The sequence below is a fragment of the Suncus etruscus genome, chromosome 16 (genome assembly GCF_024139225.1).
Source record: "Suncus etruscus isolate mSunEtr1 chromosome 16, mSunEtr1.pri.cur, whole genome shotgun sequence".
Lineage (NCBI taxonomy): Eukaryota > Metazoa > Chordata > Mammalia > Eulipotyphla > Soricidae > Suncus > Suncus etruscus.
In genome coordinates, this window is record NC_064863.1 from 57622599 (window position 1) to 57639035 (window position 16437).

The 16437-nt window shown below is 32.4% G+C and overlaps 1 protein-coding gene across 2 annotated transcripts in view; it reads right to left on the reverse strand.

The window, feature by feature from the left end:
• Window positions 1-10318: 10318 nt before the first annotated feature.
• The window catches only part of LOC126032361 (UDP-glucuronosyltransferase 2A1), a 66990-nt gene continuing 60871 nt past the window's right edge, over window positions 10319-16437 (reverse strand). For both annotated transcript variants that reach the window (XM_049790021.1, XM_049790022.1), the window contains exons 4-6: window positions 14557-14644; window positions 11994-12213; window positions 10319-10704 (exon numbers count right to left, since the gene is read on the reverse strand). In XM_049790021.1, the coding sequence (XP_049645978.1) occupies window positions 10425-10704; window positions 11994-12213; window positions 14557-14644 (588 nt within the window). In that variant the 3' untranslated portion in view covers window positions 10319-10424. The remainder of the gene's footprint in view (window positions 10705-11993; window positions 12214-14556; window positions 14645-16437) is intronic.

A 16437-nucleotide genomic window follows, 5' to 3' on the forward strand; every position in this document is an offset into this window, starting at 1 on the left:
TAAAATTTATTCTATAAAGAATTCAAAGCACCATAGAAATGTAAGACATCTCAACCTCCCAAAATAAATTACGTGTGTAGCTTACTTTCACACACACATGCAAATATACATATACAAATACACTAATTTATATAAACCACTTATATGCAACTTATATACAAAGAGAAACGTTAAAAGCTTAATGCCTTTCGCTAAAATTGTTTTCAAACAGCTTAGAGCCATGGTAACTAGATGCTGATTTATGTATCATTTTAACATGAAATATGGTATCTATTTATATTGGAAATATTTTTTATTCTGTTAGGCAGGGAGGTCATTGTTTCAAATATGCAGGGAAGAATCTTGTTTCTTGTTTTATTGTGAAAAAATTTATGGATTTATTCCAAAAGACTCCACCTTGAATGGATTTTTCTCAGATTCCTCCTTAGATACCATCTTCTTTATAACTAATATTGAAAAAGAATTTGAAAACATAACCAGTTAATAGAATGAATAAACAATATAAACTTATTAATAAAACTTATTAAATATTAAAATAATCAATAACCTAGGAAAGGTAAATTGGAATAGTATCAAGAGGAACATAAGCAAATAGGGCTTCCAGAAGTAAAATGCAGCAATAAAGTATAGAATTTTTTATTTGAAGAAATAGCAGTTTATAATTTCATTAAACAGAAATAGAGATAGATCATCAACATCAAAGCATTTCAAACAAGATAAATTCAATATATACAAAATCACAGTACTATTAAAGCGATAATATACTATGATAAGTTAAAAATTAATAAATTTATTATAAAATACAAAATGGGTATATTTAAAATAATTCTTATTAGGCTTTAAACGTAGCAAATTTGTAGAAACAAATTTTCAACAGAAACTGTACACAGTTGGGTCGGAGAGGTAGCATGGAGGTAGGGCATTTGCCTTGCATGCAAAAGGACGGTGGTTCAAATCCCAGCATCCCATATGGTCCCCAGGCCTGCCAGGAGCGATTTCTGAGCGTAGAGCCAGAGTAACCCCTGAGCACTGCCGGGTGTGACCCAAAAAACAAACAAACAAAAAATAAAACGAAACTGTGCACAGTAGTTAAAATATTGTCTTACAAGATCATAAATCAGTGACTCTCACCAACTAAGTGATAATTATTTATATAATTATTTTATGAAGGTATAAGGAATTAATTTTCATTAAACTGGATTCAGAAAAATATTTAAAGAACTTTTTTTCTTCCATAAAGAACTTTTAAAAAAGAAAAAGAAAATACTGGAAAGTAGTAAGATATTTTTTTTAAATTAATTGTATGAAAAGGCATGCAATATTCATACATTGACAAAAAATTAATTCCTTTCAATATAAGATAACTTATAAGCTTTCAACTTTATATGTTATCTACAAGCTAGAATGCCCACAAGAGATATACTTGGAGTGTCAAATATAACATTATAATTACACAGAATATAACAAAGTATAGATTATAAGAAAAGCACAAAGCAACATACTTTAGTAAAACAGTAACCACATTAAAAATTACAATAAATTTTTTATATGAAGACTTATATTAAATGTCAAGAACTTTTATTTACAAGTAAATTTACATAATTTACATAAGGAAGATAGATGCTTCAGAATAAAAAAGCCAAATTTCTGCTATCTAAAGGCACCAATGACCCCTCAAGAGTAAAAGGGGTGTCCTTTTCTGTAATTGAAACCCAATTACAAACATGTTTGTAATCATGGTGCTTAGATAAAGATATTATTGTGAAAAAAAAGATTAAAATATAAAATAGAAAAATGAATTTATAGAAAGCCATTATTATTAAACATTATATATATACTTATATATACAAATATAAGACACACATGTATGACTTTACATCTTTACATACACAGACAAAATACTAATTTGAATGGACAAATTCAGTAAAGTTTCAGGATTCAAAATCAATTTCTAAAATAATTATATATTTACAAACACTGGGCTTAGAAAATATTCTTTAAATTGATCCAATATACATTATATATTATCCAATTATATTTTATTTAATATATTATATTTATACAATAAATAATTAATAATATACTATATAATGTTTATTATATATGATATATCATATTATAACACATATAATATATAATAAGCATATATTTATCCAATAACATAATTTATCCAATATATTATCCACTTATACTTTTGGATAATAAAAACATAGTTTGTAAAGAGAAAAAATAACAGTTGTTAATACATTAAAATAAGAAGCCTCTTTAAAAAAAGAAAATAATCAAAATAAAAGCAAATCTTTTAGATATTAAAGATACTTGAGTTTCTTTATAGATGCTGTTATACATAATATATGAGATTTTTCTAATTCAGATATTAAAATATCAACATTATGATTTACAAATATTCAGAAAATTTTTTATTTTATTTATCTTTTGAAAATAATTTATTTAAGCAGCATGGTTATAAACATGTTCATAACTGGGTTTCAGCCATAATATGCATGGTCCCCTATCACCAATGAAACTTTTCTGTCACCAATGTTCCCTATTGTCCCCACATCCCCCCGCTGTTCTTTGAAACAGGCATTATATTGCTCTATCATTGTCATAGTAGTTGTTAGTGTAGTCATTTCTCTAACATTACTTACCATTTTTTGTGGTATGCTTCATATCATGGCTGGTCTTTCTGGCTTTCATCTCTACTGTCTCTGGACATTATTATTATACTGTCTTTTATTTCTTTTTTAAATCCACAGATGAGTGAGACTATTCTTTGTCTAGCTCTCTCCCTCTGACTTATTTCACACTACATAATAGTCTCCATATCATTCCATGTACATGCACATTTTTTATTAATTTTATTATTTTTAATTATGAGAACAAAGATGCAAAGAAAGAGGACAAAGTAAAGTTACAGTGGAAGGACAATCACCCATAAACAGAATTCTCAGTAGTCGCATTGCTGATATCTTAACTTTGAACTTTCAGCCAAAGAACATTAAGAAAAATAAAAACAGAACCCAGGTATAATTACTTTGTTCCTCAAGTCCCCAGATTGTGGTACATAATATTTATTAGCAGCACACAAAGCAATCTAATGCTATAAAACTTATGTAACTCCTTAAACATTGAATGCAAAGTACTTTTTTACATTTCCATGAACATGCATATTAATTTAAGTTAACCTCAAAAGTTTAAGTGTTTATTTTTTTTTTTAGGATTAGAGTCAAAGGAGCACAGTAAAAACGGTGTTAGAGTGGCAACTATTGTTTGCATAGGCCCACTAAAATATGAGGGACATGGAAAGGAAAAGCCTTGGCCTAAATACAAGGAGACCTTACCCCTGAAGTTTCCTGGCATAAGACCAACTCTAGGCTCCAGGCAAACTAGGTTGTCCAATCCAGGTCATTGTCTGTAGTGCCAATACACTTTTATTTTTCACACAGTCTTTGTTGTTGATATCATGTTTCTGTATTAAAGATCCTGGAATTTGCATATCCTACATTGCAGTCAGGATGGTGCAGAGCGTCCTCTCATTTCACCTCACAATTAAAGGGCAATGTAGAGAACCCTGTCCTGTAAGCAGGTCGTTGTTGTTGTCAAGTCTTTTTAGTGTTAAGGGGAGTCTCTTTTGAGCAGGTCAATGTCAGAGCAGTGGTAGTGTCTTTCCTGGTAGAGGATTGCTTCCAGGTGTTGTTATAAAAAACCTTGGATGTTTCGTGGATAGCTTCCCTGGTTCAGGGGTGAATGAAAGATGCCCATTCTTCTGAGGCCTGTGCCGGTCATTATATCAGTGTTCAGGGTGTAAGGTCCCATTGCACTATGAGATTTGTGTGTTCCAATATCTATTAGATAAAAACTTATTTGTATGTATAGTATTTTCCCATTTTAATGTGCCTATGCAAACAAGGAACAATGCCACATGGCGTTATTGGTGCATATGGGGGTTATAAGAACAAGTCCAACAATCCCCATGACATGGTTCAATCATAAGCATTAAACTGAGGGACTCTTCCACCAAAATTCCTTATTGAAAAGATCACAAAGAGAAGGCAAGGTAAAAAGTGGGTAGAATCGTCACAGCAAAAGAATATTTAGAAAGGTTATAGCTGTTAAAGAAAATACACATCAAATATTCAAAAGACACATGTGTACATTTTATGTCTTTTGTAATAGTTGGGGGTTGTTAAATCCAATGTATGACTTTGGTCTGTGATTAGAACTGTGTAGTACTGAAGTTAAAAAGGGTAAATGTGGGGTACTTATAGTTGGGGGTGAGTGAGTTAAGGAATAATAATGAGCTTTGTAGGGGTGTGCAAAAGGGCAGAATCTGTTGGGGAAGAAGGTCAGTCTTGGTGCCTAACAAATTAAAGAACTGAAGGTAAAGAGGATTAATTAAGAAGATAACGAATCCGGATTGGGAGGTGAGGGAGTAGAAGGGGCTCTGGTGTGGGGGTGGGGAAATATATCAGAGGGGCTATATACATTGTATAGATGAATGGTTTATGGATTAGGCTTGGCAGTCAGTCTGGCGTGGGGGAACTCAGTCCCCTGGACTAAGTGGTCAGCCCAGGGGGCCTACGGCTAGCTGTCCTGCCCAGTGCCCCCAATGCACCAGCTGAAGAGCAACAGAAGAACTGGCATGTGTAGTATTCTGGATGCAGTCCCTGCCTCTGTAGTTTGTGTATGCATAGGAGAGAAATTTCTTTTCCCCATCCTCCCCCCAGGGCCCGATTTACCAGGCGTGGCCCTGAAGACCAGCCTGGCATGGGGGGATCTAAGTCCCTTGGACTAAGTGGTCAGATCAGGGGACCTATGGCTAGCTGTCCTGCCCAGAGCCTCCAACATAGCAGCTGAAGAGAAACAGAAGAACTGGCCTGTGGAGTCTTCTGGGTGCAGCCCCTACCTCTGCAGTTTGTGTATGCATAGGAGAGGAACTTCTCTCCCCAATCCTCCCCCCAGGGGACAATTTCCAGGCGTGGCCCTGAAGACCAGTCTGACGTGTGGGGATCTCAGAGTCCCCAACTGAAGAGAAACAGGACTGTCATGTGGAGTCTTCTGGGTGCAGCCCCTGCCTCTGTAGTTTGTGTATGCATAGAAGAGGAATTTCTCTCCCTCCCTCTCCCCCCCAGGGCCTGATTTACCAGGCGTGGCCCTGAAGACCAGTCTGGCGTGGGGGGAATCTCAGTCCCCTGGACTAAGTGGTCAGCCCAGGGAGCCTATGGCTAGCTGCCCTGCCCAGAGCCCCCAACATACCAGCTGAAGAGAAACAGAACTGGCATGTGGAGTCTTTCTGGTGCAGCTCCTGCCTCTCTACATGCACATTTTATGACTTTATTTTTCTAACAGCTGCATAATATTCCATTGTCTAGATGTACCACAGCTTCTTTAGCCACTCATCTATTATTGAGCATCTACCTTGTATCCATAATCTGGCTATTGTAAATGGAGCTGCTAGGAATATAGGAGTGCAGAGGGTATTATTATATTATGTTTGTGTGGTCCTAGGTTTCATCCCAAGGAGTGGCATTGCTGGATCATATGAGAGCTCAACTTCCAGATTTTTAGGGATATCCATATTGTGTTTCAGAAAGTCTGGACTAGTCTACATTCCCACAAATAATGAATAATAGTTATTTTATTTAAAAATATCTTTATTTAAGCATCATGATTACAAACTTGACTGTAATTGGGTTTTAGTCATAAAAAGAACACCCCTCCCCTTTACCAGTGCAACATTCTCATCACCAATGCCCCCATCTCCCTCCTCCCTCACCTCTGCTGTTGAGACAGGCATTCTACCTATTACTCATTAACACTGTCATGACCATTGTTAATGTAGTTATTCCTCTAAATTCACTCTTTGTGGTGTGGTGAGGTTCATAATGTGATCCCATCTTTTTGGCCCTTATCTCTATCGTCTCTGGGTATTATTACACTAATATCTTTAATTGTTCTTAAAACCCTTAGATGATTGAGGCTATTCTGTGTCTATCTCTCTCCCTCTGACTTATTTTACCAGCAAAATAGTTTTCATGTCCATCCATGTATAGGAAATTTTATGACTTCATGTCTCCTGACAGCTGCATAATATTTCATTGTGTATATGTACTACAATTTCTTTAGCCATTCATCTGTTGAAGGAAATCTTGGTTGTTTCCAGATTCTGGCTATTGTAAATAGTGCTGCAATGAATATAGGTGTGAGGAAGGCATTTTTATGTAGTGTATTTATGTTCCCAGGGTATATCCCTAAAAGTGTTATAGCTGGATCATATGGGAGCTCAATTTACAGTTTTTGAGGAATCTCCATATTGTTTTTCATAAAGACTGGACTAGATGGCATTCCCACCAGCAGTATATTAGAGTTACTGAATGAATAACAGTTCTTTTATCCTCTCATCCCTGCCAGCACTGATGTTATTGTTCTTTGTGATGTGTGCCAGTCTCTGTATCATGAGATGGTACCACATTGCTGTTTTCATTTAAATCTCCCTGACAATAAATTAATTGGAACATTTTTTTTTCATGTGCCTTTGGGCCATCTATATCTATTCTTTGAAGATGAGTCTGTTTAGTTCTCCTTATTTTTTGATGAGGTTACATGTTTTTATTTTATTAAGTTCTGTCAGTAACTTGCATATCTTAGATATTAACTCCTTCTCTAATGGGTATTGGTTAAATGAATAGTTTCTCCCATTCTGTGATTCTGTGGATGTTTTTTTTGTCCTAGTCACTATTTCCTTTGAGGTGCAGAAGCTTCTCAGTTTAATCACTGGGTTATTGTAATTTAGACTGTCAAATTAAAAGACATATATATTTCTGAATTTCTCCTGATTAATGTATTATAATCTAAGTATACAGTAAAATGTGCATTAATTAACTCTTAATAAAATTTTATTTCTTGGAGAAAGGTCCACAGACAGTAATTATTGAAAAATAAGATGATCATTTTATTATATTTAGTGTATTTTGACAGAGAAAATATGGGATTAAAATTATTTTCTTATTAAGGTTTCTCATTTTTTCTCTTTTATTTGTGGAAAGAAAGAAACATCTAATTGAGATTTACTAAACCAAAATGTAATACATTTATGTAAAGTGTTTGGTTTAAGGATGATGTAAGATATTTCAATGCTGAAGATGACCTAAGTAGATAGAGGCAAAAATGTAAATAAACCAGAAAACATTGATAAATCTAAATGCATTATCTTGTGGGGGACTACACCCAGAAGTGCTGAGCTTAGTTATAACCCTGTCAGCTAGATTCTCTTCTGCTGGATTCAGGGAACCTTATCAGGTACTGGGAGTTCAAACCTGGGTTGGCTATGTGTAAGGTAAGCACCTGCTATCTCTCATAAATGCCTAGTTTATAATTGACACAGGTAATTTATTTACACAGTTGAAAATGTAATGGAATTTGACTCACTAGTTAAATATAAAAAAGGATCAAAGTTTCTTGAAAATGTGAATTTAATCTCTAAATGAATAACTTTGATGCAAGATAGAAAAATTCTAATTCTACTAATTCTAGTGTTGTGAAATTTATCATTCTTTGACCTTTGAACATACTTCACTTGCTCTTCAAAATAGCACAGCAATTATATCTAAAAAAAAAACTACTGCAAAACAGGATAGAAAATATTTAAGCAATATTAATCAAATAATCAATTACAGCATTAATAAAAATTATAAAAATTAGCATTAATTATTATGAGAACTGTCTAGCATATGAGAAGTCTCTAAAATAAAAATAAATGTTGGAGTGCTTTAGCACTTTATGTAAGTGATTCAAAATATAAGATTATGGTTATTACATCATTTTGATAACTGGTCATGTCATTATTTCTGGACTAGAAATCAAAAATAATTCTTAGTTCATAAGTTTCAAGTAATTATCTATTAATGTTAGCTACAAATGATCTAAGACTCTTTTACCTCTATGTAAGGATGGTTTAATGTTTAAAAAGAAAATTATGTTTACAGATAAATAAAACTAATGTTAAAATGATTCTCAATATTTGGCCACATTCACAGCAAAATGATTGGAAATATTTTATTTATTTTTATTTTTAGTTTACTGTTTTTGAGGACAATTCTAGAAGTTCTCGGGGTTTACTCCTAGACCTGGACTAAGGGATCATGCCTGCAGTGCTCAGGGGACTGTATGGGGTATTGGGGATCAAATAAGGTTTGACAGTATACAAGGCAAATGCCCTACCTGTTGTACTATTTCTTTGTCCAAATGCAGGAAGGGGTATAAAAATCTAGAAAAGTCAAAGGACATGGTATTCACTGGTAATGCAGGAGTGTTTTGAAACTGAGGCCAGATATAATTCAATAACAATAAAATAGCATGCTTATCTATGCTTGGAACCATACTAAGTCATACACTTTGTGGATAAGCCTTATTTATCACTAATTGTTTAGTTAAATAAAATAATCCTGGAATGCGTTCTTTGATTTCTCTCCTCCCTCTCCTTTCCAACCAACTTCCATAGCCTCCTTCAGGATAAATTATTTATTTTAAAATGTTCTTTAATATCATTTTCCTCACTTGGTTCATCTCAGTTGTATGAATAACAATTAAGGCAAGTTAATTTTCAGCATTCCCCCAATTATATGCAATAGTGCAGTTGGTATTACTTAGGGTTTGTTTGTTTTTGTTTTTTTATTTGATTTTGCCCAGAGCTATGAATGTTAGTCACATTAAGGAGAAATTTACAGGTAATCAGAGAGCAGCTAGATCATGTATTCAGGAGGGTTCAAATCAAATAAGCTATACTTACTGAGCAGACACATATTCACTGTAAAATAGGTGATGACTCAGACACCAAATGTTGCCTAAATGTACACAGTGCCAAGTTCTAGGGATTCCTAGACTGTTCCTGAATGGCCTTACTGCATTATATTTGAAAAAAAAAAAACCCAAACAAACAAAACTACAGATAGTACCATCTTACATAGTTCTTCTTAAAACATGATAAAATTATAGAAGTTTGAGCCCATCAATCTGAATCATGCCTAAAATTATTAACATCATCAAGGGCTACAGAGATAGAACAGGGTATGATACTTGAGTACTGAGGTTACTCCCCATCAGAGAATAATATTAAGAAACACATAATGAGCCTTCACCAACATATATAGAATTTATTTGTAATTTAGAAACATAGATACTTTAAATAAAACTTTAATATAACATATTGTATTGAACAATTATTTCAAAATTTTCAGAAAGTCAAAAGTATTATTTGTTTTTTAATTATGTATTAAAATACCAAAACATTAAAGTGTGTTATGCATGTCACTTGATTTGTAATATTGAAAATAATGTGTATTTTAAGTTTATTAACACAGACTGATTTAATTCAAATTTCAAGTGTTTTCACCTTATCTATTATATCACAATCTTGGTCAGGCAGCTATGTTAATTTCTCATATCCTAGACATGATTCATTATTAATTAAAATTTATTGAGCACAAATTAAAGAGCAATATCATAATATTCACATCAAATAAACATTTATTTTAACAGAGTTAGACTTTTAGTTATAATGGTATAATGGTAATAGATTGAGAATTAGTGATTTAAAAATATAATTGACATTCAAAATTATGTTATGTTAATTTAAAATTTTATAGAATGATCAGTTTTTTCTATACTTATTGTTATATCCTTTTAAAATGATCTTTTTACCTTTAATAAGTTGCTTACACTTTGTCCTTGAGAATAACTGACTTTATCTCTTTGAAGATGGTGGCCACGTTATGGTATGTGTGAATACTTTACTGATTAGAGGTGGAACATTGCCCACAACTATGAAAGTCTTCACAATGTGGCATACTAACCACTGGCCTTTTTTTATCTACTCAATAAAAAGATATAATACTTCCCTGTGCCATCACAGTTATTTTCAATTATGACTCAATTCCAGTCACACTTTGATGAAGAAAATATGCCCTAATGATACTATAGAATTCCCCATGGTGTTTCACTGAATTGTATTCTCTAGCATAAACTTAAAATTTTGTTTATATAATTTTTTTTAGCTCATCAACTCAAGTTCACAAATTTCATATTGTATAGTCCTGGGCTTAGTATAAAGCTCATAAGCATATTATTAAAGGTTAAAGATAAAATACAGATTTAATGAAAATAATATGCATAAAATTATTAGTGTACTTTGTCAGAAAAGTAAACAGAAAAAGATATTGTCATGTGTTGCAAAAAGTATGGGAAGAATGAGACTTTTTTTTTTTACTATTATTAAAATTACTGAATCTTAGAATTTACATCTAGGCTAAGGTACAGGAGTAAAAAAGAAAAATGACATGAAATGGAGAAATGTATTTTCCTTAAAGCTATAGGCAAGGAATAAATAGGATTGCCAAAATAAGCCCTTACTGAATGAGAAAGTTCTAATCCTTCTTTTTCTTCTTTCCTGTCTTACCAAATTTTTTACAAGAAAACAAGCAACACTTTGTGACTAATATCAGAGCAGTTGCCACACAGGTCAGCAGGAAAGCAATCACATCCAAAGAGTGGTACTGGAACCATGTGAGGTCATGGGCAGCTGGACGCAGGTGCTTGGCTCCTTTGTGACGCATTACAAACTCGATCCAGAAGACTGCTCTATCCAGTGGCTTTACAGGTTGATCGTGATGAATCCTTGACAACCTCATAGCGTTCTCTTTATAACTGGTATAACAAAGACAAACATGAGAAATAAAATACTTTCATTGCTGTATTGGTTAAAAAGTGCTGTTGTGTGAACTTGGCTTGGTATTTTAAGAGTTGTAAAGAAAAGGGTGTAAACTGGAAGAGGAAATGCAGTGTAGAGATGAGGGGATACCTTGCCCCCCCCATGACTCCCATAGGATAAAAAAGAGAAAGATAGAGAAGGAAAGAAATAAAGGAGGGAAGAGAGAAGATAAGAGGTAACGGGAAAATAAGGGTAATGGATCTCAGGCATATTGATAATGCAGGGAAATATGTAGCTATATATTCAAATCACAGACAGGCTCAACCACACTAAAAAAATGATAACTGTACTACAACCACCAAATAATGAAAGGTGTCTGTCAAGGTGGCAGGTTGGTGGTGTGGGACTGAAAATGGGAACACAAGTGGAGGGGTATTAAAAGTGATGGTAGAATTGGTGCTAAAAAGTTGTATACTTAAAACTCAACTATCAGGAAAAAGTATACATCACCATTCTTTATATCAAAAAATGGAATAAAAATATACTTATGAATTAAAATTTTATTTAACCTTATTAATTTTATATATTAAAGAAAAACATCTTAAAATTTTACAAAAATAGAGAAAGGTATAGAAAAATATATTCTTAATATAATGCGGTCAATTGCAAACATAAATGAAATAAGCTTATTGACAATGTATAGCATAATTATTTTTTCAAGAAGGAATGTTGTCCAAAGTACAGTCTTATGATCATATCAAATTTGTGAACAACATGGTAAATGTTCATTAGACTTAATAAGTTTATACTCAAATGTCTGACACAAAAATAATGGAAAGAGAAAAACTTATAAATGTTTCTAAAGTATTTTAGATTTTGATCCTTGACAATATCTCCAATCTTCATAAAACATGCAGCATGAAAGCTGAACACATCATATTCAAATGAAAAGTGCAAGAATGATTTTTATAATGGCAAAGATAAATATATAGAGCTTTTCTTTTCTTGGGAAGGTAGGGATGAGACACATCTGGCATTATTTAGGAACAAAAGAGAGCTCAACAATTTAAATGCAAGCCTTGCATGCATTTAATTCAATCCCAGACACCACTTGTATCTCTGAACATTGATAGGAAAAAGGCCACAAAACAGAGCCAGGAGTAGCTCCCTGAGCACAAATTATGTGACCCCCCAATCAAATACATATATATTTATACATATTCATTTGTTGTAAATTATAAAGAGTAGCAAAGTGAATAGAAAATCTGCAAAAACTAATACTTACGAAGGTTCATTTATTACAGTTCTTAAGGCATTGAGCAAGTCTGCACTTGTCATTGTGTTTATGTTCACATCCACAGCTGCTCCTTTTGCTTTCATGTGAGCAATGTTATCAGGCTGATCAGCAAACATGGGAACTCCCACCATAGGAACACCGTGATAAATTGCTTCATAGATCCCATTGGTACCACCATGAGTAATGAAAGCTTTTGTTTTGGGGTGACCTAATTTAAGAATTGAGTAAGAAGTGATTATTTTTTTATCATACTATATTAATAATATTTAACAGATTTGGGATAAAATATGGGATAACTAAATAATAAAATATTTTTAATAAAAGCTGAATATATGGGCTCTTACTATTTTAGAAAGTATTCTAGTAAAATAAAAATTTAATTTTCTCTAATTTTATGGACAGACTTAATTGAAGAGATAATATCTAAATCAAAACATGAAGATATATGAATCAAGATAATGACGTGAAAATTTTTCATCCTAATTAAACTTGCCATGTTATCCACAGAAACATTAATATATACAATTAATGGTCAGTTAAATACTATATTTGCCTTAAAAGTGAGGATAATGTTAATTCTTCCACTTATGATCATGACATCTTTTATAGTGTTGACATTTTCAACAGTGAATTATAGTTTTTAATGTAGAAATCATTTTATCTCTTTGACTATCTCCTTGTCAAATTGATACTAAGAAACTTAATTCTTTTGATAAAATTGTAAATAGAACTACTTTCTTTCTTTTCTTTTCTTTTTTCTTCTTTTTTTTGGTTTTTGGGCCACACCTGGCGTTGGTCAGGGGCTACTCCTGGCTGTCTGCTCAGAAATAGCTCCTGGCAGGCACGGGGGACCATATGGGACACCGTGATTAGAACCAACCACCTTTGGTCCTGAATCGGCTGCTTGCAAGGCAAATGCCGCTGTGCTATCTCTCCGGGCCCAGAACTACTTTCTTAATTTCTTTCACTTGTTAGCCATTCTTTATACATATATATATATGTATATATATATATAATTTTTAGACTTACACTTTATATACAATTAAATTTATACATAATTAATTTTGTAGACTTCCACTTTACTGTATTGGTCTAATGTTTCTCTAAAAATTCTAGTGCAGCCTCTTAAGTTTTCTATTCATATTATCATGCCTTCTACAAATAATAATTTTATTTTTTTGGTAATTTTTTGTTTGTTTGTTTGTTTACTAGGATGAAACCCAGTGATATTCAGGGTTTACTCCTGGTGATTCTGTGCACAGGAATAACTCCTGGTTAGGCTTGGGAGAATATAAAGGGAGTGCTAGGGGTTGAACCTGGGTCAAACGTGCTGGGCGAGTGCCTTTCCCATTCTATTAACTCTCCAACTACTTTATTTTTTAACAAACTGGAAATTTTTTCTATTTATGTTTACTGTTAAACTGCTATGGTTATTCTAATATTTTTGTTGAATAATATGTTGGCATCTATATCCTATATCTGATATAAGTTTTGAATTTTTATTTTTCAACATTGACTATAATTTTTAATGTAGATTTGTGATGAATGGCTTTTACTATGATGTGCTAAGTTCTTTCTATTTCACCTCACATATGTAAGAATAGTATGTCTCAAAAAGGAAATCTTATTAACTGTTAATAAAAATATATATTTGCCCAGTTTCTATGAAAAAGTAGACATTTCTTAGTAGCAAAAATAAAAATACCACATGATCTATTCATTTTACTTCTAATATAGTGAAAATAGTCAACTAATATAATCTTATATAATCAAAATATTAATAACAAAGCCACATACACCAAAATTATATACAGACCTGTTCATTGCAACGCAATTTAACATTGCTCTAATATTTAAAAACTCAATAACAGATAAATGGGTGAATTATTTTGCATCTATTCATCTTCCATGTACAAATAATAAATAGTTCTAAGATAGTAGAATAAATAAATATTGCCTTTTTAACAGCATTTATGGAATTTGACAATGTCATGCTAAAGAAAATGGCAGGAGAAAATTAATAATAAATGACCTCACTTATTGTGTCATATCAATAAAAAAGCAGGAAGATATAATGTCTAATGAAAACATACTCGACCTCTGACAACAGAGGCTAACAAATATGAAATATGGTAGTGTTACATGAAAACTTTGGTGGTTGGGTGTGATATTAAAGTAACAGCATATTTTAATACATAAATATCAAAGCTTAATAGTATATGCAGTAATGCACTTGCTTTTTATGTTGCCTATCTTGGGTACCACATATGGTCCCTAACCCTGCCAGGAATGATTCTGAGCACAGAACAAGTAATAATTCCTGAGTACAGATGGATATGTCCTCAAAGTAATAAACCAAATAAACAAATAAACTAAAAGTTTACAAAAATTTACACAAGAGTAATTCAACATAATTAAAAAATTTAAAAAGAAACAAAAATCTTGAAATGGTGAAATTTAAAAGTCATTTAATAGTTATTGAATTTACTTGATATTAAACAAACACTTAAATTGTAATTAAGCATAGTATAACTACTCTCCCACATCTTACCAAGAAGGTCATTCTGGGGTAGCCAATCATATAGCCTAGTATTGGCTCCCAAAGTATCTGGTATCTTTCCTTTGTACCGCCACAAAACCTGAAGAAGAGATTTCTTTAAGTGTAAGCCTACAGTTGAGGCATTTGAAGAAGGCGCAGTTGTTAAGGAATCAGGTAGATCACAAATTATATGATAAGTTAAAGGAAAGTACAAAAGGCTATATTGCAAAAATGAAAAATGTTATAAACTATTTGACTACATTTTTGTAAGAACTTGTACCACTATCTTATATATATATATATATATATATATATCTTATATATATCTTATATATATAGTAGTATGACTGAAAATTATCATTTCAAATTTTTGAGAGTAAAATTATGTAAAGAAAAATAGGATTATTTTAGTCAAAGTGTAAGGGTTAAAATTATTAAAGCATAAAACATTATTTAAATACGCTTATATCACCAGGATTTATCAGGCTATAAATAATATATTTTTGAAAATCATATTTGAGTTTATATTTTATTGTATTGTTTAATACTTTCCTTTTTTCTTCCCCCCTCCCTCTTTTTCTCCCTTCCTTTCTTTTTCCCTACCCCTCTTCAGATAATTCTTTACCAAATAGTACAATAGTCTGGTGCTAAGGGCTTGGTGCATAGTACTGGATACAGTGATGCTCAGGAATCATCAAGGCTCTACCAGGGTGTGGTTTTCTATACTGTACTGGGGCTAGAACTTAAAGTCTAATATATATTAGACATAGAATCACCACTTGAGCTATATCCCTGGAACTATTATCTAATTTTTGAAAAATTGATTTCCCCCCAATGATTTAAAGTGTTTAACAGAATAGAATTTTAGTTTAAGTTACATTATTAATATTTGGTTATAATATTAATTTTTTATATGTAGTATGTAAGAAAAATTCAAGACTAAATGCATGACAGGGAAATTCTTTATTAAAAGCATTTATAAATAAAAATTCAAAGTTTTAGATTAAACCCAGGGCCTTACATATCAATCCCTGACTCTCAAATTCAAAGTTTTAACAGGCTTAATTAGTTCATTGCTATAAGGTCATTTACACTTAGTGAATGAATATGTTTAAAACAAAAATGTAAAGAATCCTAGGCTATTTCATAATTGTAATGATAAATCATTAAAGTTGTTCCAATATTCATTGTAGTGTTATTTACAATAGCCAAACTTTGGAAACAACCAAGATGCCCTTCAGCAGATGAATGACTAAAGAAACTGTTATATATACACACAATGGAATATTTTGCAGCTGTCAGTAGAGATAAAGTCATGAAATTTTTCTATACATGGATGTACATGGAATCTATTATGCTGAGTGAAATAAGCCAGAGGGAGAGAGATAGACACAGAATAGTATCATTCATGTATTGGTTTTAAGAAAAATAAAAGACATTTTTGTGAGATACTTGAAATCGAGCTCCCATATGATCCAGCCATGAAATTTTCCTATACATGGATGTACACGGAATCTATTATGCTGAGTGAAATAATTCAGAGAGAGAGAGAAAGATGCAGAATGGTCTCACTCATCTATGGGTTTTAAGAAAAATGAAAGACATTCTTGCAATAATAATTTTCAGACACAAAAGAGAAAAGAGCTGGAAGTTCCAGCTCACCACAGGAAGCTTACCACAAAGAGTGATGAGTTTAGTTAGAGAAATAACTACATTTTGAACTTTCCTAATAATGAAAATGTATGAGGGAAATGGAGAGCCTGTTTAAAGTACAGGCGGGGGTCGGGTGGGGAGGAGGGAGACTTGGGACATTGGTGATGGGAATGTTCCACTGGTGATGGGTGCATGACTGAAACCCAAACACAATCATGTATGTAATCAAGGTGTTTAAAT